Raw genomic sequence first — 26,754 nt, 5'->3', positions numbered from 1 at the left:
GTCAGTACTCCGCGGTTGAAAGGGGGCGCGTTACCGACGTGCTCCTGGCCACTAGTGTGAATAAAAAATAAAACTAAAAAAAAAGAACGCGACCAATCGGCGCAAGGATTTTAAAAATTGAAAATGGATTACGCGCCATAAAAGTTTTGATTGTTTTTTATTAGTGTTGTTTATTTTGTGCAAATGTTTTTGTTAATAGTGTTCCGGCTGTGATTTCTTAATTTAGTGTAAGTTGATTTAATTACTGTACTTAAAATGCTAATGTAAGTGTATTACGCACGTATTGACGTAAATTGTTATGTGGTGGACCCCGACTTATTGGGAATCTCTAGTTCAAAAATGAGACTGGAAGTGCAAACAGCTTGTGTTACTTAAACGATTTTTTTTCGTAGCAAAGGTCTGTCTAAATCCTGTTATCTTTCAATGTATGCATTCGGAATTGTTTACAAAATCTGATTTTATATCGATAAGTTCTGTCTTTCGAGATTTACGTCACGTGTTAAGACCTTTACACTCGATAAACGCGTGTTAGACACAGAAACGCCTGGCAACACGTACGAATGTGATAATAAATTAAACATTTACACATTTCTAAGATAACATTGACATTGTAAACAAGAATTCCTAGTTCGCTACAGGATTTCCCGCTGTTCAACGCGATCTTGAACAACATTTAGACACTTCCTACGATTTCATGATGATTTCCTTAAAAGCTTGTGGCAATTGTACTGAATGCCCTCGTAATAATAGTGATTTGCTTATACACGGTAAAGTTGACCTCTGACATAACGAAATGCCTAACTAGGTAGTAACACAACAACTACAAATTTAATTAAAACATGATAAGGCAATGTTCTACTACAAAACTGGAAATGCAATAATAATGTTTATATCTTCTCTTTTATGTGTTACTGAATTTCATTGACATAGATTCGTATGTCAAGCATCAATTTCCACAACATCAAGAGCAAAATCAGAGCTCCTTCACAAACAAGTCGATTATTCTGATTCCCATACAAATCAAATTCTAGCACAGACTAATCAACCTGTCATAGACAAACGTAACTCAAAAACCGATGTGTCAACCGAAAGCCGCATCTCGAGACAACAGCGCGGTTACTTGAGCCAATTTAGCTTGACAACGAAAAACCAACCAAACTTGACCTTTTAGGCTACGACCAATAAATCCTTTGCACTTAATTTTCTCAACTACGTTAGGGACGCGGGAGTTCAAGATACAATGGTATCGTTTCATCCAGCCCACACTCTAACACTCTGATTCCATATTTCCGCCCAATGCCCTACACAGCTGCTCGTAATTTGAAAATGTACTTTATCACAATACATTTAGAGTACAAATTCTATTATTTTTAGTTTCGAATTAAATTCCCACTTAAAATTTAAAATGAAGTTTACAAATACTAGCTTGGTAATAAGTGGTACTGGCCAGTGTCAAGTTTCTAATTCTAAACCTGCTGATATTGGATTACAGAACAAACAAACTTTAGCTGTTGTGATTCATGCCTTTGTATCGTGATTCATAGTGCTACAAATTGAGGTAGTTAACCAGGAAACCCCAGTCACTATGTACCCGTATCTCTAACACAATTTGAGGCAAATTCTTAGTATTCAGATGAAACCACACGTTGTTGCATGTGGAGTAATGAAGACTGATTTACAAGATAACTTCATGGAATAAAATATTTTGTAGCTTTGTTATACCTAGTTAGGTTTTAAGCATTAGAATACTCAATCTTTTCTCCCTTTCGGGGAGAGCATACACGGCTTCAATGAACGAGTAATATTCTTTTAATCTAGGTACTATCGCAGGTTGCCTCCATAGTAAAGATATTTTTTACATGTCTTTGCAGATAAATGAACCCAATAGAGCAAAATGGCAAAATCATTTCAAAGAAAAAGAATAAGTATGATCGTATTATTTATTTTATGTGGAACAGCTGATGTTGAATGCAGTTTACCAGTCGACTTGGCTTCCGAGGAAAAAGGTCGGTATACACTCGTATTTTTAACTTTTTATTTACCCAGTGTATTTCCACTGTGTTTTATGTGTTTAAATTTTAAGTCTTGTTTGCACATTATCATATTACTAAGTGGCACAAAAACCAGTTCGGTACTGCTTGAAAGTCTGATAACAAACTGGTGTGGAAACGGAATATATTCACGACAGAATTAATTTGTAACTAATCTATTTGACGTCATTTCCATCCATGTGATTTTCTATGTTTTGATGCACTTGTTTATAAATAACTAAATCATTTTGTCGGAAGTTAATTTCAGTCTATAAAACACTAAACACACAAAAGGTACAGTAGTACCTAATATGGCTTTTTTGGTATTTATAAATGTTTATATCGATTTGTTTCGTAATCGCAGCAAATGAAATCAATTTTAGTCTGGCTGCTGCATTAACAATAAAGACAGCCTTAAACATAGACTGACATTTAAGCGTACAGGCGCCTCGGGTTGGTCTAAAAACAAAAAGACATAAGACTTGGCCTCGCCACGAACTATGGGCATATTTCACACATCTTTTAAAACTTATTGAACAATTTTCAGGTTTATTGCCTTCCGTATATTACAAAAGATATCAATTGTATAATAATTGGATATGTCGCAAACATTTTATACTTAACACTTAACATCGTTACTTAAGTAATTACGAACTCGCGATTTCATTATCTTGAACCGAAAGTAGTATTCCGTATCACAATTATTTCGACATGCGAATTAAAATACTATTTACCCAGTGGTCTGAATTTGAGACTGTAATCGTACTGCTAATGATTGAATTAATGATATAATTTAGGAATTGGGTTAAGAGCCTTTTATTTAATCATTATTTAAGCTCATTAAGAGATTTAGGGACCCATGACTAAAGTGAACGTTTACGTAGGTAGCAATTATTTATTGGAATTTTACATTCATAGATTTGAACACACACACGGTTAAGACCCTTATATTATTATTCATTTTTTTAGTTTTCTTGATAGTCGGTTTGTTAGAAGTAATAGTTTGTAAAAAGGAACAGAGAGTATAATTTCATTGCAGCGCCAAAAATACAATTTCGAATGCAAAATAATTTAAAATGTTATAAAGATACTTTGAAAGTTATAAAAATCTAAGTTTCCCACGACATCGGAAAGAACACTAAAGATTGCGTAGGTCCTTTAAAGGAGCTGACATAAAACGGTGATTCCTCAGTGCCTGTCAATTGATTACTTGACTTACGTGCCCTCTATTATGCACATAGTGGGTGGAATAGGTATTCAAAGCGACAAGCAATCCGATCAAAATTGATTTGACCTTCCAAGTTTTATGCGTGTTTGTGGCTCGCACATTTTATCAGTGAAGGAATTGAAAGGACTCTGCATGCCTGAGTATTTTTACATTCGTACAAATGTCTAAAAGTCACTAACGTATACTTTGTTTTTAGCATGCAAATTTTGTAGATTCAGTTACTGTTAAGTGTAATTCAGGACCGTTAAGTGTGAAAGTACAGCGTCAAATAAGAGGCAGGGTAACTCCAATCATCACCAGACGCATGACAATGTTCATAATGAATCAAGCTCCACGAGCCAAATTCAAGACTTTATTCTATCGAATTATTTATCTATTTATAACAATTGTAAATAGTGACCGCCGATAATAGTGTACCAATACCATGCAGTCTATGAAACCTCGATATATCGTATATATGTATCTTTACATTTTAAGAAATGTAAACATGTTTTTATTGCAGTGCTACCTCCCACATCACTACCAGTAACATCAGCATCATTAATGGTGACTACAGCCAACATTTCGACATCAACCTACGCTACAGTCATCCCCCCAATACCGCCGAGTGACAGGGACAGGTTCCTCACATTCGCGGAGTCGGGACATCATCAGACCTTCATGTTTGCTAAAGACAATACTTTTATACAGCTGGATGGGGATATTATACAGAGGTTTCAGTTGAGGTGAGATTTCTTCGATAGCTTTATAATGTTTTTACGACATGAGCAATTTTACTACTTTCATATCTATAAACTATAAGTATCAGATAACCATAATACCCAATAGATAAAGTGACAGAGAATTGAATGAAAAAAACTGTTAAAATTGCTCCCTGTAAGCTATCCTTGACACTTATTCAGGAACAGCGAGACCATCTATAAATATGTCTGTGCTTTACATTAAATAGTTAACTATTATTTTCCTAAAGCATCGGTATTAATGTATACTACATTTTTTTCAGATTATGTAGAGAAATATCATTCAAGTTTCGTACAAGACTACCGCACGGATTGCTAGTGTATCATAATGTTAAGAATCCTGTGTTCAAAATGCAACCCTACGCTCTTTATGTTATTGTTGAAAAAGGTGAATTAAAAGGTAAGCAGTATTCACCTATTTTAATTTAACTTTTGTCACAACAAAAATTTCAAATCCAATAACAATCTTAATATTAAGTATCGCCCGCTTATCATTTATCTTACAAAATAATATATCACTAGGCAAAGAAAACAATGACAACCCAGAAGTAGTAGATAGATACAGAAGTAGTATTACATAGTAGAAAACCTTATTACACCAAAGGCCCTAACATAAGCGCTCACACAGTTGCTAGCCATCCACAAAAACTGAACAAATCAACTTTATTTTTTTAATAAACTCACAACTTTTATCACCATCTAATCATTTATTACTTTACACTAACATAAATTGTTCATCATGTATTATACAATTTGCGGCTATGTATTGAATACCTCCGGGATCGACGTCACTTTTTTCCCTCCGCGTCAAGACTTTCCCATTCAAACGTCGGTCTATCAGCCTCTCGTCCGTCGATCTGTCTATCTCAGAGATTTACCATTTGTGTTCTCAAATGTGTTTAGCTTACAATTTATTCGTACAAGTTTTCACTGAGTTTCTTGTTAGTGAATTGAATTTTGCGATTAGTATGCTTTTGTATTTGTAATAGATGGTCTGTATTGTGTGAAACAAAACAACAGTTTCGTTGTTAGAGTGTATACTAAAAGAGATTTCATCAGCTTTTAAAATCTTATCCTTGTAAAGGTTATGTTTGTTAGTTCGAAATAACGAAAACCCTGACTACAGATTGAATTTGTACTTTTCTTTCTTGTATCTTCACAACGTCTTTGTACTGCATTTTTTTCTTTCTAGTGATTATTTTGATGGTACATAAACGAATTACCATATATGAACTCCTAATATAATAATAGATAAACTATTTTTTTATTTTTTTTTTTTAAAGACAACTCCCGCACTAAGAATTGCTCTTGTGTCGCGGGGACTTTTACAAACATACAAACAACGGACACAAAGCACAACCAGACCCGAAGCAATTATTTGTGGATCGCACAAATAATTGCTCCGTGTGGGAATCGAACCCACGACCTCCCGTTGCAGTGGTATCGGCGTGGCGACCTAAACCACTGCGCCACGGAGGCAGTCATATTTTTTTATTAAAATCCGTGCTACAAATTGTTTCACTATTTCAGTGGTCCACGTATTCGGCAAGCACTTAACATCAGTGACGGTGGGTAGAGCTTTGAACAGAGATCAATGGCATAGTGTGGTAGTCACTATTGATGTCCATGGAGCCAGGCTCATAGCTAAAGTGGACCAGCTTAAAGAAGAAGTTTATTTGAAGGTAAATATTATTTAACTTGCTAGGGTTCATCAAGTCATTTTCGATTAGTCATTAACTTGTGAAATATAAAATACATAGATGCGAAACGGCTTCTGAACGCATTGAGTGAAAGGTTAAGAAAAATGCTATACTTTATTTGCCACCCAACATTTGCAATATGGTATAACTTCAATACCTTAGAGATCTAGAGACAGGGGATGTTTCAATTTAATTTCTAAGGATCTCGTAATACAATCAAAAAATTCAAAAACTATCAGTACGACTCCACAATGACATAGAAACTATGTAAATTTCGTAACCGTTTTACACCAACAAAAAATTCGGCAACAGCAAAGTCTCAAAAGATTGGTAATCTCGTCAGGAATTGCAATAATCAACGACAATTACCTCTCTTGTACATAACATCAGCCTATATAAAATCTGTACCAAGTTGGCTCATTGCATTGCATCAAAATTTCCATACAAATACAACGAGTAACTCTTACATAATACATTTCACCGATAAAACCATATAAGCAACATTGTTTCAGGGACTAAGTTTCGACACTAATTACGGAATCACTGATAACTTGACGTCCGTCATACTTATCGGAGGTAAGTTATCTTTTTGACACAATATATGGTATTACACAAAAAGTTGGATAACAGTTCAATGCTAGTTTTTGTAAGTTTATGGTATGTTAAAAGTTGGTAAAACAGTTGGTTAAAAGTGGTAGAACATGAGTTGAACTGATGTTTAACTTAACGCAATAAGATTACGCATGTTTTCTACTACTACACTTAGTCTAGTCTTTTAAAATTACGGCTATTAATACTGGGTTTTTTATTGTTAAACTTAAGGGTTTCATATAATTTTACGTGTACGTGATATACTTAGGTATACTCCCGGTATAACTACCAATGCCATCATTATTACGCCTAATTTTGCCATTAGGTATATTAATAGCCAATGCCGTTATATTTTTATCGTAACACGCTACCGAGACGGTTCTAGACAGAATTCAAGACTATCTAGAACTTTTTAATCTAAACAAACCTTTACAAATAACAATAATAAAAATAGCTAGAAATCTTAGAATGTAAATATTATTCTAAGAATTTTAATGTGCGTTGTCTTCATAATTTTCTACTTATCATTCTTATACCTCATAAGGGATATGACCTCGTTTGACACTCGTAAACTTCATAAAAGGTGTGAGTGCACGTTAATGCAGGAAGGAAATGGTTTATTGTTATAATTGATGCACATTTCCGTGTAATGTCGGAAAATTATTGTCATTAGGTTTCTTTTTCTGCACTTTAAAGTCACTTCAACAATAAAATCTTTGACGTATGTTTCGAACCTAATATTTTTTAGCTCTTACAATGACTGTTTTAACGTTAAACGTGCTCTACAAACATAAAGCCGGAGGTTTGACGTCAATCTGTAAAAAATGTACAAGTTCCAAAGTAGCAATTTCGCTGCTGTCTTATTTTTATTTTTGTCACGTTTTTATTTCATAAATAGAACCAAGAAATTGTCCTTATACTAATTCTTGCTCTATCGCTTTAACGTGATTTTCAATAACGTTGGCATATTGGACGCAAGTAAACGATTTTCTTGATAACACTTTTATTTTATTTTATTTTTTTTTATTTATTCCTTTATTTCAGGCAACTGAGGCCCATAGTAATACAATAAACAAAATACAACTTATAAATAGACTAATACATACAAAATACATATAACTTATTCTAAGTGACACGTGATCCAGGTGTCGCCTGACGCGTGGTGTCGGGTAGCCGTCCTCTGTACCGCCGGAACACAACACCTCTCGGCCAAAATTCCTCCTTCATGAAGGTCGACAGATGCTCAGTCGGCACTCTCACCACAAATGAGTTGAAATTCACATTGTGACAAGACTGCAACTGCTCGACCCTCAGTTTGAAATTGCTTTTCACTTGGACGTACTCTACAATGTTTTCGGCCTTTGTAGAGTAGTGCAGGCGAAAAAAAGAAAAAGGCTACTACTTTTGGTAGTAGTGAAAGAAAATATCGAAATAAAACCTTGCACGCTTAAGAGTCTTTAACTCTGTTCGCGACGGAATGCAAAGTCCCTAACTAAACGAATGCTTCGTAATTAATACATTAAACAAAGTAACCTTCTATTTTCCCTAGGTCTCAGCTCAGAAGAAAAGCTCCACGGTGTGAAATACATAATAGAATCTTTTGTCGGTTGCATCAGCGATATGGTTCTAAGTTCCGGCAAGGCTGCTTCAGATTTGCTGCCCATAGTGCCTCTAATAGCTACCAAACATGAGAATGTTAAAGAAGGCTGTATAGACAAATGCTGGACAGTGGAAAACCTGTGCTTTGAAGGAAGTAGATGTATTAATGAGTATAATGGATACAGGTGTGATTGTTTTGGAACTTTGTATGAGGAGCAGCTTTGTGATGTGTTCAGTAAGTATTATTTATGTTACGTATGTATGTCAGAGCCAATATTTTCAAAAGCATATTTTTTGATGAAAATTGACCACTGCGTGTTGTTAGTTGACCAATTACAACAAATACATTGCAATTTTCATACCAAAAAGTTTTTCTAGATAAAAACTTAGTATCAATACAGAACTTAATATCTTCAGATTATTTCGTTAAACTTTTAAGTACCTCACATGTCTAAAATTTCAAGCAAACCAAGGTAAATAAAACATGGTCGCGTTAATCTCCGCGGTATAAAATAAAAAATAAGAGCCTATTACCTAATATTTTTATGGAATTATTATGTTCTTTTCGTGATAATAATACGTTTACATCCTGAATAGTAGTGTATAGCCATAGTCCAATTATGTATTAGAATTTACTACAAGCGCATAACAATTTGTTAGCAATTGCATAATCATGACAGTTCGACCTTTTATAACCTATTGGAAAGCAATAGGGACCAAGCCCAGTTTGTTACGATTATTGATAATACTCGTAAATATCATAACTCGATATTTACGATATTCCTCGTATATAAATTAGTCCAACTATTTCAGTTAATTGGTTCACTTATAGCGTACCAAAGTTTATTACCTTATGTAAGAACACAAACATAATTGAAAAGTTACGCAAACCTTTCAAAGGATCAGAGTTTAAAAGGCAGAATATACGGGCAACAGAATGTGGTCAACGAAGACACAAAATGTGGCCTCTTAATAAACAAAATTTTTCATCTCGACGATTGTCAAAATCTTTTATAGCCAATACCTTTTATTATAAAAGGTCATCAGTCATAAGAGGTGCTAAACTGAAATGAAATGAAAATGAAAAAATATTTATTAGTTCTTAAAGGATTGTACATATCGTTAGTGATTGGAGCCTCCCGTTAAGCATCAACGGCCTGTATTGGGAGACATCGCTCTTCCATACCATTAAATTACTAAGAACCATTAAACCTGTTAAACTTGCTCTTACACTTTTCATATGCCCATAGGGACAAAAGACACGTAGTCTTTTGTCCCTAGAAACACAGTAACACAAAAATACAAAATGTTACATTATCTATCAAAATGAGTAGAAACTGAATTCACTTTTCGGTTTCTGCAATGGTAGATTTTTCCTTCACAATGCACATGGCCGTGTATTTTATAAAACATCCGAAATAATAAATCATTTACTTTATCTATGAACCTCTAATATAATACATTTAGTTTATATCAGTACCATTTTCAGTTGCTCAAATGTTGCCCGTATACACAACTAGAACAAAACAAATATAGTACTTTCACATTCTATAAATAGAAGTTAATTACAAGTTTGTATAAACTGTTTTACAAATACTAGGTCCAACTGGTTTGTTAGGTCTCGTTAGGTTGTATTTGAACTTTGACCGCGGAGATTATGCATCTTCTTGTGTTTACGTCTATAAATCTAACAGTTATTCATCTTGCATTTGAAGCCAAAAGAACGCTTGATTCTTCAATATCTAATCCGGATTACTTAACAATTGGTTAGCTACTTTATAAATATTCATATGTGTTATTTCTATTTGCAAAGAATTATATATGTACCTACATACAAACGTAATAGCTTTTTCTTATTCATCTTAAAGTCAGTAAGTAAGTATTCTTCTGTCGTGAATATCGAATTATTTCGGCAAATAAAAATATAATTGGGAGTGGACTCACAATTATTCATGTCTAAACGCTATAAAATGATCATTTAGCACTCTCAAAAGCTCCGTTTTTATAACGCATACAAACATGATATTAACTACTTTTTACTAACAAGGATGTCTATTTTTGTACTTATGTGTGCAAAGTCCGTTTCTAATTATTCCACTCGACTCTTTGGTACCTATTTTTGAACAACATTAAATTGGCATGTTTATCTTAATCACTGATTGACTTGAAAGTTGCAACCCATACTTTCTGAACGTCCAAAACATTGCATATAATTACATCATAGCACACATAATCACGTACTTGATGCATCATAATAACATATTACTGTAACCAAAGCACTAACTGTTGATTGCTTCCGAAATAATACAAGACCTATATAAATACTAAAGTATTAATTGGAGTAAAAGGATTTACGCCTGTAGCGATATTTGGCGCCGTTCGCGGTACAACAATTTTGGTTTTGGCTTAAGGCGATCCGAATTATCTGATCGGAGAATAACAGCTAAGTCTGGATACATTTTCTAGTTATGATTTAGTATACCTGGATTGTGATTACATAAAGTACTGTTTACTAAATTATCCACTTATAATCTGGACTTGAATAGGCCAGGGCCACCTTTTGATCTCACGTACCTTATCTTATCTTTTTGAACAATGTTGGTATACATAGCTCGCTGACTCTTCAACCATGTTGATCAACAACTCCTCTTTATATATGATGGGGAACATCAAAGCTTTATCGCTCTATCATACTTTTTGTTAGAAGCATCACTGTGCGTTTCGGCTATCATAACATTGAAAATGTAATACTGCATCTCGGATAATTATTAATATAAAATACAAAAAGACTTACAGCTGTGTTAGATACAGTGTTGGAAAAAGTTTAGGAGTTACATTACACGGGAATCAACGTTTAACAAACATTTTACTTTGGTTTGCTTGACGATTTGGCAGGGGTTACACAAGCCACGGTCGCAAATTAAATCATTATTTCCCCTCTAATATAAATGCATTCAAACTGTAATCGAATTATCATCCCAACCATAGAAAACGTGATTTCTGTGATCCCAACAATCAGTAAACTTAGTACCAGTATCAGTTAAGTATCAATTTCATTCGGGTAAATAGTCTTTGACGTCAATCAAGACAATAGTTTCTTCTACACATTCAAAAACCACAATGCTACAATATATCAAAGTATGATACATTTGCAGCGGCAACAGTATTGACTCTGAGAGGGTCGAGTTACGTGTCGTATCGCGTGTACGACTGGAAGGATCGAGTGCACTCGACCAACACGCGGGTCAGCATGCATTTCAAGGTAATCTTACTACTCACTTACTTTAATTTAATATTGTTAGCGATTTATATAAAAAAAGGTAATACGTGTTTATACTGGTAGCTACCATTTGAGAAGAGTAACTTGAGTAAGTACAAATACATAATTTCCTGCAAAAATTATGTAAAATTATTATGACACCATCGATACAATTTTAATTTTTGAGAAACTTCATGCCTTAAAGAAGGCCTTGCTAACAAATGAGTTTACCCGGAGTGGGTAAAATGGTTACAATGTTAAAACTTCTCTCACATGTGATGCAAACGACTTAACATTAATGTATCAGATTGTTATTCAACACCTAACCTATTTGAAAAAGCACTTTATCCTCAGGTATAATACCTATAAAGCTTTAATCACACATTATACCATATAAGTTAAATCCAATTAAAATTCAACAAATCTTATTCATAGCAAAACGTAAATGGTCAATAATAATCACGATTTTATTATAATCAATTGGCTCGAACTTTCACTTGGACGATTGGACAATTTTATATCAAAGTGACGTCAGAAGCCACAATCACCATTGCAAAATGTTTTAATGGACATTATTTACTGTTATCTCCGAATTACGGATGTAAATAACAATGATACAATCAGATCCAATATTAAAGGTGTTAAATATTAAAATTAATTACTTGTTGAGTAACTGGTTTAATTTGAAATATTATTTTGGCTTCATAAGTAGTCAAAATATTCAAAAATATTAGAATTTTGGAATATAAAATTTTTTGTGTTACGAAATTTAGCCAGAAAAAAGCTGAATTTATGATAAATTTAAATAATCTTCAAATTATTTTTTTTTACAACTACTTCTCGTTATAAAAAGTATTCTGTGCCAATATAGGGCTCATGAGATTTTCTATTTCTAAAGTGCAAAGTCATTTCGTCCTTCAAATATTAGCTGCTAGTGACAATCTTTGTCAGGTCACTAAAACTTGCTACCGTATTAAAGACATTGCCACTCATTATCAATTTGCCACTTATAAATAAAAGATCAGAACACTTAAAACCCATTTGCATACATTAGATGATAGCAGACAATTTATAGTGGAAGATAAACGTGTATTAAAAATGCTTATTTTTATCACCATAATATATAAAAAAATTGTGTTTTTGTATTTATATCAGGATATAAAATGTTGTAAATGTTAGGCTTTAAAATATGTTTAGTTAAGACATTGATGACAGGGCAATATTTTATGACCAAAACAATCCATGATTTACATAACACTTCAAGGCGACAGCAATATTTTTCTTTAATCAGACTAAAATCAGGTTATCCTTCATTTAATAATATAAAACCATATTTAGTGTTCCCTAATATTATAGTTAACCTTCCACTAAATTCAAATTAATTACACAGACTCGTTTCGACGACTCGGCTTTATTCTACGCTAGCGGTCAAATTGATGACAAACATCACTACATAGCACTATCAATACATGATGAAAAAGTTGCCATACAAATAGACTTAGGAGATGGTGCTGTAGAAGACTATTTAGGCGAGAAAGTCAACAACAATCAATGGCACAACCTCACAGTAATACTACAAGAACAAACGGTACATGTATATCTAGATAATATCACGGAAATATATGAAATGCCTGGAAACGCGAGATATGTGTGCATCGATCCAGAAATCTACATATGTGGAGGCCCAGATCTTCACAAAATGAAGGGATTGAAATCTTTCAACAATTTCGCTGGGAACTTAAAATACGTTTATTATAACGATGTTTCTATTTTGTACGAGTTGAAGCAAAATAACCCTAAAGTCCACTACATAGGGGTGTTGGATCCTGAATTTGAGGAGATTGATATTGAAGTGATACCTATTACGTATCCTTTTGCGACGTCTCATATTTGGTGGCCATTGAACCAGAGTCATAGTGTGAATTTGATATTTGATTTCAAGACTAGTAAGAATATGGCTGTATTGGCTTATAGTCAGACATCTTCACAGGGATACTGGGAAGTAAGTATACCATATTATTTACGTATCTATCTATTCAACCCACTTCTACCTACTGTTTTAGTATATACCTCCCCTTCAGTACGCCATTGTTTACGGTCCTACGCTTGTCTCATCCATGGCAGGTCCACATACATTTCACGATACAATTATTAAAAAAATAAAGCATATTGTTTTATCATGTTTACGATTACATTACATATTTACGGAACAGTTGTTAAGAATGTAAAATCACGTACAAATTAAAACAAGATCAAAAGTATCGAAATCCGCGTAACACGTTACGTAACTCGTTTAATTACTTACAATTTACAATACACGAGAAAACAAAATAAGAATTAATTGAGAATAAATGCAAATGTTGCTTTAGATGTTAATGTCAGTAGCATTGCAGCAAACGGAGAGTTGGCCAAAATAAATTCTACAGGAGTTTTGCTTTTTGCGAAAAAAAGACTAAGATAATGGTTTTACAGATAGGCTAACTTTTGATAAGTGGTTATATCACTAATTAATTACTTCAACTTCTATTGAACCGTCTCTATATTAACTTTAAAATAAATTTTAAACAATTCCTGGCGTATTGATTCGACACCATAATAATTCGATCGCCACTCATTTAAAAAGCATTTTCCAAAACCAGTGTTTTTACAGTCTATTATGACCTTATTTTCTCGATATCCAGGTAAGAATGGTAAAAGAAGAAATAAGATTCGAATTAGTATCAGACGTGGGTAAGAACGTGTCTGTACTAAAATCTGTGAAGTTCAACGTGAGCAATGATTGGCACAACGTGGAACTGGATTACAGGAAGGGACGAATCAAACTGACAGTGGACCATCATAATAAACATGTGCAAATGTTTGGTAAGCATGTTTTTTTAATATTTTGTTTAATTTTAGTTCAATACGTATTTGTGTTTATTTTTAAAGAGGATTCCAGAAGCCCGATTCTCTACTACTGTCGACTACCGACAACCGACAACCGACCTGTCATCGAGAAATATTGTATGAAAATCTGATCAGCGGTGTCGTAGGAAATATTTTGGCAATACATTCTTAATGTCAAAATTCCAATTGTAGCCAATCGCGCTACAGTAGCAAGATTCTCTACAATTGAAACCATCGAGTATCGAGAGTTTGACATTTAAAATGCACTGCCAAAATAGTTACTATGATGCACGCTAGAGGTGCTGAACCGATTGTTATACAAAGTTTTTCGATGGCTAGCCGGATAGTGGTAAAGAATTGCGGTACAGATGTAGATTGTAGATTTCCATTTTGTTCAATACTTGTTATCTCTGTGAAATTGTAAAAGAAAGTGACATCTAGTTTTAATAGCTTCTTATTTAACAGCTATATTAATTGGTCCAGTTTGATTAGTGTTTATTTATTACATTTCACTGTATCATGAATTATGAGAATTATAAGAAATTAAAATGTTTACTCCGTAGCCAGCTTGTTAACTCAAACTATAATTCAGAAAATACTTAATATCACATTATTACTTGGCAAACCTAAACCAAATCATCATTTAGTACATTAAATATATTTGAAATATATTTTTCTGTGAATGGTATAATTCAGACACCAATTTTTAATTTTCTTTAATACAAACAACAGCAAAACGTATACATAAGAACTTACTTCAATAAAGGTTACAACAATCTAATGGCGTATCTAACGACCACAACCCCGAACACCGCTTAATTTTACAATCCAATCAAAGAAAGTTTTAAATGAATCCAGAGCAGTTTCTCTTTAACATTCGTACTAATTGCCAATTTCCCCAGGTTTGGATTTCGAGTTGCAAGACAAGATTGTAATAGGTAGTGGGTTAAAATCAGCCAACTTAGGTCTAATTGGTTGTATGAGGAACATAAAAATAAATGGTTTGCTGATAGAGCCTCGATATGTAATAATGACCGAGAGAGTGGTTGGCGAAGTGGCGATAGACGACTGTCGATATGTAGATCCTTGTACGAGGCCGAATACTTGTGAGCACGGAGGAATATGTTCGGTAAGAGAGGATCGAGTTATTTGTAATTGTGATAATACTGGTAAGTTTATTTTATTAAATATATTCAATGGTATTTTATTTTTATTAAAATATGCTTTTAAGTGCTCCTATGGAGCGAAACGGTAATATTTACCATTTACAAGTCGCCATAACGAGGACTGAGGTTCAATTCCCATGTCATGTAAATATATAAAATACTAATAAATAGGTTTTAAAATTGTTGATGCATTCGTAATAGTATCTAGCCCGGAGAGCAAAAATGCGCGAAATATATTTTAATATGCAATACATATGGGTACAATATGGGTTAAAAGGACTAATACTATATATAGAAATATTAATTTTATACGAGAGTCTAATACTATAAACTATTAATTTTATGTCAGTGTTTCTCGAAACACTTTATCGCTGAAGGTGTTTAGGTAAAAAATATATAAAAGGTTAAATCATTAAACTATGAAATTTTATTTGCACCTAGGTCTGACATTCGCTTCACCTCGAATGTAATACGGCACCTTCTATAACAAGTACAATTTATTTTCTGTCTGACTTAGAGGACGAATTGAATACTTCATTACATCTAAGATAATTATCATTGAAATCTTAGACACAATTGTGAAAAAATAAGTATCATTTTTAATCTGATGTTATATTATGCAATTTCGAATCGTTTTTGGGCTATTTTCAACAACCAAACGAAACGAAAATACAAGTAAATTATGTTATTAATGTAAATATTTAATTAAATTTGTTCTTACTGTGAAATACAACCAATAACATTCTTATACACAAAACCTTCCCCATAAATCCTACCTCTTATACACAAAACCTACCCCATCTATTATTTTTGAAAACCGAGTGAAAATCTGTTCAGCAATTTTTGATCTACGAATACACAAACAGAAACGTCATAAGACGTTGTTGTACAATATGTAGTAACTATTATATTTCAGGTTATATCGGCGAGAATTGCCACTTCGCGACATTTCGTAAGACTTGTGAAGAGCTTGCATTACTCGGGTACACTCGAAATGACGTGTATCTCATAGACATTGATGGTAACGGCAAGTTTCCGCCGGCGCACGTGAAATGCGAGTTTCAGATAGACACGGATTCTTCTACTACTGTTGTTGAACATAATTTACCTAGTCAAGTTGTAAGTACATAACTAATACATTTTTTTGTTAATTACGTGATAGAATAGTAGCTAGACCAGGTTGACAAACTATCCACGATGTTTTAAAGTATGTACGGCTAGCAGATAAATTACCTAGCTGATAAAATCAAATAATGCCCTAAATTTTTTGATGCACTAAATCTCGTGACTTTTTGTATTAATCTGATTGTAGATCAACATATAAAATCAACTAATTCAAATATTATTGAAATATAAACAAAGGTATTACGACATCCATGATCGCTGTAGAAACTAAATTTGAATTTTATTTATCCCAAACAATACCTATTGTATCTAAATCTATCTGTACTCTATGATTTACAACAGCCCATAATGTAAAGTATTTTTTTCCCAGGATGTTCGTTCAGCATCAGGCCAAGACTTCAGCTTCAACATCAAGTACCGCGAGTTCACAGCAGAAATGCTACAAGAGCTCATATCTCACTCGTTGTTCTGTCGCCAGTATATCAAGTATGATTGTATGAAAGCGCCTTTGGAGTTACACAGCGCTACGTGGTTCATATCCTCGTCTAACAATACTGTCGATTTCTTGGGAAATGTTAAAAGGTGAGATTAAACGTTTTTGTAAGTATTCTTTCTGATTTGTATAGTAAAGTAAAATGGTACCTATCGTATTTGTATTAAGCATTGAAGTCGAAAAAATGTTGGATGGGGTCACATTTATAATCATGCAAACTAAATAAATAAGACAGACACAAGTTGCAGGTTGTCGACTATAAGGTAAAATCAGGCGTTAAAACTAAAATTGTTGTCAATCTTAACAATTTCTTAATACGTTCACACCAAATTTGGTGATTATTAAATGCATTAAATGTAACTGACAAGAAAATCTCTTATTTAAAAATCATTCCTACTAAAGAAATTGGTGCTCTGTTCAATAACAAAAACGCTATCACGTAATAAGTATTCGAATCTTTCAAAATATCCACATAAATATTTGTTCCCAGAGGCTACTGTCCTTGCGGAGTCACAGCTACATGCGTGAACGCATCCAAATCCTGCAACTGTGACTCTAATGAAGACAAGTGGCATTCCGACGAAGGAATCTTCGAAGAGACGCCTAGTCTTGGCATCACTGATATGTTCTTTCTACAGCAGAAGGACCTGCCAGAAGACGCCCAAGGGAGAATCACTCTTGGACCACTAGAATGTGTTGAAACTAGTAAGATAATTTATTAACACTAACAAAGAAGGATGGCGGTGTGGTTCATGCGATCACTTTTCACACAAGTGGTTGAAGGTTCGACCCAAATGCATAACACCCGTAGGATTTCAAAGTAGAGTGTGTACTTATATAAAATAATTATCAATGGCTCTAACGGTGAGGGAAAACCACGTGATGAAACCTTGCAAACTGAAAAGATCTTTAGGACAATTCTTGAAGGGATACAAAGTCCCATCCGTTTTCATCCAGCTTAATTGACTCAAAACGTCGCCCCTACTTTATCCCGGACGAAGATGCTTGCCCACAGTGGAACAGTAATGGGTAATATTTGTTTACAAACTTATTGCATTTCAGACACCCAACGTTACGTAGTGACATTCACAACATCACAATCATATATCGAAGTGCCAGGCTGGAGGAAAGGGGACATTGCCTTCAGTTTCAGAACAACTGGCACCAGCGCCATATTGTTGTTCCAACCACCCATTCGACCCAACTACCCATCGTTCATGGTTGCTTTGACCAGTGGTAAGTAAATTAATCGTAGCCTTTTAATTGTTTTATTCATAATATTGTAATGCAACGGGTCTTAAACGCGATTGAAAATTAAAGTTTAGGATGCCTTATTTGTTTACCCGACATTTAATTTTCAATCACGTTTAAGACCCGTTGCATTATAATATTATGTCATGTGTTCGCGACAGTTTAAAAATGTTTTATTCATAGTTTATTTACAAATAAATTGCTCGTTTGAAACTGTAACAGGTGTTTGCCTATCCAGGTTTAGTTTTAACAATAGAAGACCGCTCATTACGTGTAATGATACAACACATATTATTATTATTACAACTGTTACAATCGGTATTATTATACAATACAGTAGACTCGATTGAACATATAAGTTATAGAAAAGAAAAATGTACAATAGAATCTATTGTACACTCTTTATCAATTATAAAATAAATGACGACGATTTTATACCACTATCTAATGTTAGAATAACATAAATGATATCGGTGCCCCTAGCGTATTTCTCAAAAGCTATTTTCTTCAAGTAATTGTTAATGTACTGCTACTAGTCAATAGCATATATTTTAAGAAACCTAACTATAGTTTTGTAAATCATTTTCAATAAAATATCTTCAACAGAACACGAGCTAACCTTCAACTTCACCCTAAACACTGGTACCACAAGGAAACTAGTGATCAATTCAAAGCGTAAACTCAACGGAGGTGAATGGCACAAGATATGGATTGATTACAACTTCTATCATGTAAGGTTCATGCTGAACACTGAGTATCAGATGCTGAACCTGCTGTTGTCTGAGGAGTTCGGACCTTTTGAAGGCTCTATGTTTATTGGAGGGGCTACGGCGTAAGTATAACCAATTACTGAATCTATTTATTTATGAAAGTTTGATTTTGGCCTAAATTTTAAAGCTGAAAGCGAATAACCATAATTCCGTTTAACATTAGGTTACCCCAGGCTTAAAACTTACAATAACTTAACTTAACCTTGAATTTCCAAATTCACACTTCACTTGAACTTTACCTACTATAGAAAAACGTTTGCAAAGTTTCATCAATTCTACAACAGAAATTCAAACGGATATTGCAGAAGTCACTTAAATAAACTTTAATAAAAGAAACTAAAAAGGGCTACAGCTTTCCGTTATAACGAAAACACCTTTTAGTTCTTTACCAGTTAGTTGTAATATTATGACATTACCACTACTAAGCACGGTTTAGCCTTGAGCAACCTCACACCTTATCATTCTTCTTTCAGTGAACATCTAAAAAAATCCGCTGTCAACCAAGGTCTAATCGGTTGCTTCAGAGGTCTAGTAGTGAACGGCGAGATCTTAGACATATACAGTTACATGTCGGTACATTTGTCTGAGATCATCAAAGACTGCAAGCCGTCGTGCGTGCCTAATCCTTGCCAGAACAAAGCCATTTGTAAAGAACTCTGGTCTAGTTACGAATGTATTTGTAAGAATCCTTGGGCGCATTTAGGAGCACATTGTGAAGAAAGTAAGTAAATACTGTTGGTTCTACTAAAATTATAAAATAAGAAAGTAATGTACACATTTTGGGACAATACCAGTTTAAGTGATGTATTTGCCCAATCTTAGAGTTCCTAGAAATTTCTTATTGGTCTAAAATATTACGATACTAAGATGCTTCAATATCAATTAGTCTAAGTGTAACGACACACCTGCGCGACGTTCATCGCCGAGCATTCTGTTCAACAAGTTTGCTGTGTTATTTAAGGCACCTTTGACAAGAGCAGAAATTACGTCGAGTTAACCGTTGCTTTTCGTTCTTCAAATTAAACAAACTTTCTTTACAGATATAAACGAAAAAGCGTTAACATTCCAAACCAAAGAATCGTACCTAAAAAAGAACTACCTAGTAGACAACGCGACAGACGCAGAAAAACATCGCTTAAAGAAAATGATGACAGAAAATGTTCTCATGAACCTTAGGACATACGACGACAATGCTTTAGTTCTATATGCTAACGACAACCTCAATAATTTCATACATTTGTTCATACATAATGGAACTAAGATCATCTATCTGTTCAATGATGAAGATGAAATCATACAAATGAATGTGACTTATGAGAAAATCAACAAAGGAGAAAGTGTTCAAATAGCTATTATAAGAACAGATAATAGTACTACGTTACATGTGAATGAGAAGAATAGTACGATTGAAAGGACTGCTAAGCTGTTGTCTAGTTATACTAACAAACCTTGGATCAATCCTGAATTAGGTGAGTAAGATGATGAAAATATTATGTTATTGCTGCTGTAGAGATGGAAGTAGAGTAGTAGTATTATGAAAGAAAATATAAGGAAACTTTAGTAATGCTCTTTCTTTAGTTTATTGAAGTATCTATAAAAAGTTTAAAAACCCCTTACGTGGTCTACACCAATTTGAGTTCTTAAAATACTAGTTCATTCGTTCAATCAATTATTTATTAATCGTCTGCAACAGTTTTTCTATTTTTATTGTAACTTAACTCAACCATTACTATCAATTGCATTTAAAATACCGTAAAAAAAATGTATTCGTATCCTTATCCATACCTAGTAACACGAATAACTATCTGTTCCTACAAAAAAAAAATTAAAAAAAAAAATAAAAAAAAAAGAAAAAAAAAAAAAAAAAAGGAAAAAAAAAAAAAAACATTTTATATTTATTTGTTACCTTTGATTTCAGAGGTAATTCGTCCACAACGCCCTCCAGCACCTCCAACAGATTACTTTCAAATGAACTTAGGTGGATATGACCCATACTCTCTACATTTAGCTCCTAGAGCTACCTCACTTCCACAAGGAGGATATGTGGGATGTGTTAGAGGCTTCAAAATCGCCGACCATGTGGTCGACCTGTCTAGGAAGGCTCTGGAGAATACAGATCAAGGTGCGTATTAAAATCTAAATACCTTTACAAATTCTGGAAGAAAAAGCGCTTAATTGTTTACTTTTCAATGAAAACCTGGTAGAATATGAGAGCGAAATATTCTAAGATCTGTTTGAGATGGTTGTCGACTGGTTAGTAAACTAAATACTCTAAATAGCACAGGCTGCAGATCGGCAAATGCTTTTGTTACCTTTATAAAATAGTGCGTCGCTGCGTTGGTCAATAAAGAGGACGCTTAGCCTAAATACTACCCCTCGGCTTAACGAGGCAGAGCTGATTTTCAGCGACACCTTGATGGGTCATCTTGACTTACGGTTGCTCATAGATTTTCTTGGGCTTCCATAGTTAGCATACTTATACGTTAAAATTTTAATTATTAGATTTTATAGAGCATTCAATTGTATCACCGCTGTCCAGAAAAACAAAAACCTGATTGAATAATACTTGGTCGATCTCTAAGTCAAAAAAACCGAATTCCGATTGATAAAAATTTATCCATGTCTAAGCTATTTCAAAACTTCCAGACCTAACAGGTGTTCTACCAGCATGCAACATGAAATGTGATTCCGAACCATGCAAGAACGGAGGAGTTTGTACCGAAGACTTCACGAACCAAGAGTCTAGTTGTGATTGTGAACTGACGAGTTACTTCGGAGAGTATTGCATGGAGGAAAAGGGAGCTGACTTCAATGGAGAGAGTATTCTGCAGAGGAAGTTTCTACTCACTGGTCCTGTGTACAAGGTTTGATTGCCTAGAAAACGATTTTAAAATATAGAAAGGATGGAGATTAATAATATTGGTCGTTCGTAAAAATTATGCTGATTATGTGATTTTTTTTTAACAAAGCCATGATGATTGTAATTTCATCATCGTGGATTCAAGTTCGAGCAGGAGATGCTGTCAGGTTCTTGGCAGACTTTCTGCCTTAATGCTTCCTTAAGGTATAAAACTTTAGGAGCCCAAAATATTTTAAAATTTTTCTTTTTATTAACAGGTTAAAATAAAACTCGCATTCTCAAGCAACGACCTTCGGCAGAAAAACACAGTCCTATTATTGGTTCAGACGGAAAACAAGTAAGTATAAGTGCTAATTTATCTAATTTAACACCATTCATTAAGACTCTATAGAGAATAATCAATAGTAACGAGATTACTAACAATTTAGCACCTCTTAATAGCTCGATGCGTAATTTTTGCAAATAAAAGCTGAGTCATTAATATCAGATTGTTTTTCAGGCGCAGTTATTACTTACTCGTAGCAATCACGCAAGATGGCTATTTGAAGTTCGAAGAAAACCGCGAGACAGAGGCTTATGGCGCTGAAGTGAAAAACAGAAACTTTTTAAATGGTATTTATTTAGTTATGAAAAAACGTAATGAGCCCATTTCTTTTTTATGTCGGTTAAAAACATTAACACACACTTTCATAATTATTCTACAAAACGATGCCATTATAAAAACAAGAGTTAAACATTTAAAATATGCTGAAATTGCAGCTTTTACGGCACCCGCTAGGGGCCCTGGTCTGGATTTTATACAACAATTGACCATAGCTAGCCGGTTGTCAAAGTCGATGCTGGAAGAAAATCGCGGTACTGACCAGCTAGAACATACGACAAAAATTAAAAATGTGTATAAAGTTTCGAATATAATGCTGAATGTACTTGTGATACTATTCAAAGTTTTTTCTTCAGGTGCCCGCCATACGATCTACTACACTCGAACGAACCAAACAACTCAGCTGCTAATCGATCGAATAGACGTGCCGTTAGAACAGCTGCCTACACAAATAGCGTGGGATGTGTCTGATGTGGGGTCCAGTGAAGTCCAGGTTGGAGGACTTAATACTACGGACCCGAGACTCAAGATCTATAAGGGATATAATGGGTGTCTGTCGAGTGAGTATAACCATTTATTTTAACGAAAACATACGAGTTTCACATTAGAAATCTCATCGGAAGGGGTAAGGGTAGTTGCTCATAAATAATTTGTCTCTGCACCAAAAACCGCTAGAGTTTTCCACTTTTGCACTATTACATTCTAATTGCAATGCAGGGTATCTTTGTAAATCATGTTCTAAATTGCCCAAAATTTGTACACCACAACGGGCTACCACACGACCATCGACGGGGCGTTCGAGGTATCCAAACAGTTATATTTTATTAGAATAATATAATTATCTTAGCCGATTTAATATAAAAATTTAATTGTTTGGATACGTAGATGGTGACGTCGCCATGACTTCTCACAAAAAGAGAACACTAAACCGACACTGAACAGTTCTAACTACACTTTATTCTAATAATCGTAATTTTATCAATAATTGTTTCCACCAGACATCCTAGTAGAAATTAACTCCTACGAGATGAAGCCATTAGAAGAGTACATGTTGTTCACACCGCCTAACTCCTCGCTACTGGAGGTGAACGCGGTCAACGCTCATGGAGTGCGCTCAGCGCAATGTTCCGCAGACTTCGATGAAGCCTGGCCCGAACAGTCACAACTTGCTACCAGGAATGGCAGCTTTCTAATTGTATGTATTTATATTTTGCAATTGTGTTTTTTTAATCTTCTGCGTGCTTTTTTGACTGGTGGTAGCAGCAGTAACTTTTATGTTATGATAGATTATATTATATTGCCCAATGCGTATTATTCACCACAAATAAATTCAGTCCCTTCCTTTTTCTTTGTAACTTTTTTGGGAAAAAACACTTTTCAAAAAGAACTATAATAAAATCCCCTCATACTTTTACATTATTCTCTTTTCAATATTCAGATGCAAAACATACCTCTAAATCGTTGTTAAAACGACAGATTTATCAACCCGAAAAAATATTTCTTATAGTCACTGCTGGATGTTTTACCTAAACCTGAAACTTCTCTCAATTTTTTTTCAGACGTTAGACAAGACGTGGGTGGAAGACCCTCCATCTCGCAACCCATACGAGTCATTGTACACACAACCTGACACTGAAGAAGAAAACACACACAAATTCTTTATCTCACTCATTGTTATCTTCATATTGGGATTGTGCTACACTGGATATCATGTGAGTACCTTTAAAGAAGTTATGCACATATTATCAGAGGTTGTAACCTCTCAATCCGAGACCAGAATTTTGATCCAGGTTTTTCCAGATTAGAAGTCTTGGAATGAAAGGCTTTGTGATTTGACTCTGGCACTGTGTGAGATAAATAATTTTGGAGGCTTTTGGTTAAGGCCCACTCTGTATCTGATGGTGGTGCAGAAAAGATTTCGAAAAGTACGATATGGTAGGTAATTGAGAATAAGTTTTTAATTGAATTTGTTTTTTAAGATGTGGCGAACACACAAAGCTTACAAATTGAACTTGGAAAAGCAAACTGACGAGAACATCATGAGAAGCAAGGAACACGCGACTAAACTTCAAGAGCCAGCCATTTCTTTCTTACAGGTAATAATAATACTAAAGTTAAACGATAATCTTAAGATAAAAAACGCGTAGATATACTATTAGATAATGATTCAGCTAGTCACATTTCAATCTGTTGTTAGGCTTATTTTACCTACTAACTTACCATCAGTAGTCAGTGTCCACTGAACTGTGCAGTTGGCAAGTATTGACGTTGACAATTGGACTGTTGGATTAACACTGACAGATGCTCAGTAGAGATGTTTTTGGTTAATACTTTTTGTTTATGTTCTTGGCTCAATAAATGATTAACATACTGCATCCAACAGTTAACGACTCCAGAGGATCCTAGCGCGACTGCTGACAAAGTGAACGGTGTAACTATCGACGCGATGCCAGTCGTTATAGTAGAGATACCAGCTGAAGGAACTCCGAGTAGAAAGGGCTCCTTGAGATTTAGAGGTTTGACATTATTTAGTACCTACAAAATTAAATTCCATTGGTAGACCACGTGCAAGTTTGTACGAGAATATTGTACCTACTTTGAGTTTTGCTTTTAAAATGGTAATTCCGAATAGGTTGGACAGAGGCTAATCTAAATAATTATTTAGAAATTGACACCCTATCCTTTAATATAGTGGTAAATCGACATAGATAACACTTGTTACTTCGTATCAAAAGCCAAAAACTATTGTACTTGACGTGATGATAAAAAAAATCAATTCACCAATAGGATTTTTTCTGGCATCCTATTCTATTGCTACCACTTTAAACAGATAAGTTTCATTTTTTGTTTACGATTCTGCACACAGATATGGTAGAAAAAGAAAGAGTATGGGAAACTTTAGAGGAAAAAGACGAGATGTCCGAGTGCGAAGAGGACTCCGAAGCAGAACAAGACAATGACGCTGACGGAGAAGACGAACGAGAGGAGAATCACGATCAAGACACGGATGAAGTAACCACATCCTCGGATGAAGAAACGGTTTGTTTTTTGAACTATTTAATAATATTTTTTGTAAAAGTTAAGAAAATATTATCACAAGTCTGAGCAGTTCCCGAGAGTGGACGAAGGTAATCGTCCAGCGTTTGATTCCCGGGTTAAGAGCCTGTCCAGATGAAGCGTTTTACGCGCGAGTGGACTCGCGCGTATCAATTTTACACTGCGTCCAGATACCGCGTTTTACGCGCGTTCTACTCTGGGAGGGGCTTACGTTTTGTTGTTCTATTGGAATATTCTGTTGAGTTTATATCCCATAAGGCTACTCTTTTTTCAATTTCATCAATAAACAGTTCGGTATTGAAGTTGTCACGCTCCATCATCGCAACTAAATACGTCCATACGCCACGCACTCGCGCGTAATACTGGACGCAGCAATGGCGCCCGAGTATCTCGACTCGCGCGCCGCTCGCGCGTACGACGCGCGAGTCGAGAGTCGCAGTTATTGCACGCGTTTTACGCGCGAGTGATGACACGCGCAAAGTCTTCTGGACGGGATATATGTAGCTCTAGTACCTCAAGAACGCGCGAGTGTCTACGCGCGAGTCCACTCGCGCGTAGACACTCGCGCGTTCTTGAGGTAAAACGCTTCATCTGGACAGGCTCTAAGAGCCTGTCCAGATGAAGACTTTGCGCGTGTCATCACTCGCGCGTAAAACGCGTGCAATAACCGTTACAGTTACGTGTTATCGAGTTTGTATTACCATAAGTCTGAGCAGTACCTACGCAGTTCCCGAGTGTTGATGACGGTAATGGTTTAGCGTATGATTCCCGGGTTAACAATTACCTACGTGTTATCGAGTTTTAATTGCTTTTAGATTAGCTTAAAGTTCCACGATAATAAGCTTTTCAAATACTTATTTAAAAAGTAGGTATGTTAACTGATTCCACCTAGAATCAATTTTAACCTCAGCAAGTAAGCACCTTACTCTCCGGATAATGTAGTCATAACGTAGTAAGAAATGTTGTTGTATTAACTTACCTTTTAATTTTTTTCTTTGCCTCCAGAATTCTCCCGAAGATGCTCCCGAGATTGTTCGCCAGGATCCTAAGGGGCCTCCTACATTGACGGCTATGACAACGCAGCTACCCTACAAGATTGATGAAGATGGATCCAATGAATTACTCACATCAACCGCTTAGTTACCAAATAAATGTTTTCGATATAATATTGATGTTTTATTACCTTATATAAACTCTTAATGTGTGCTTCATAAAGATATTCCTTATTACATATCATTTCCCAGGCGTAGCTTAATCTTAATAATTTTTTAATCCTCGTCTCTTATCAAAAAGGTATTATTTTAAAGATCTGTTTAAGCGTACTTTTTAATTACGTACCCCGTGCCCGCAGAGGAAAGTTATGATGAAATATTTCAATACGTTCACATAAAATTTAAT

The 26,754-nt window shown here is 34.7% G+C and overlaps 1 protein-coding gene across 1 annotated transcript; it reads left to right on the top strand.

Annotated features, from left to right (window-relative positions):
• On the top strand, positions 1–26,516 carry axo (axotactin). Its single transcript, XM_076122882.1, has 29 exons — positions 1–227; positions 1,872–2,006; positions 3,761–3,983; positions 4,262–4,398; positions 5,529–5,680; positions 6,211–6,274; positions 7,839–8,123; positions 11,044–11,150; positions 12,538–13,149; positions 13,829–14,009; positions 14,936–15,202; positions 16,116–16,318; positions 16,695–16,906; positions 17,308–17,522; positions 17,880–18,053; positions 18,675–18,900; positions 19,312–19,559; positions 19,879–20,307; positions 20,757–20,960; positions 21,485–21,702; positions 21,956–22,035; positions 22,198–22,310; positions 22,656–22,859; positions 23,298–23,494; positions 23,859–24,011; positions 24,279–24,395; positions 24,683–24,815; positions 25,166–25,338; positions 26,362–26,516. The coding sequence occupies exons 2-29, from the start codon at positions 1,895–1,897 to the stop codon at positions 26,494–26,496; spliced, it is 5,574 nt and encodes a 1,857-aa protein (XP_075978997.1). The 5' UTR covers positions 1–227; positions 1,872–1,894; the 3' UTR covers positions 26,497–26,516.
• The last annotated feature ends 238 nt before the right edge of the window (positions 26,517–26,754 follow it).

The sequence above is a fragment of the Anticarsia gemmatalis genome, chromosome 14 (assembly GCF_050436995.1).
Source record: "Anticarsia gemmatalis isolate Benzon Research Colony breed Stoneville strain chromosome 14, ilAntGemm2 primary, whole genome shotgun sequence".
NCBI lineage: Eukaryota > Metazoa > Arthropoda > Insecta > Lepidoptera > Erebidae > Anticarsia > Anticarsia gemmatalis.
Note: the sequence above shows the minus strand (reverse complement) of the source record. Positions and strands in the feature narration are given on the sequence as shown.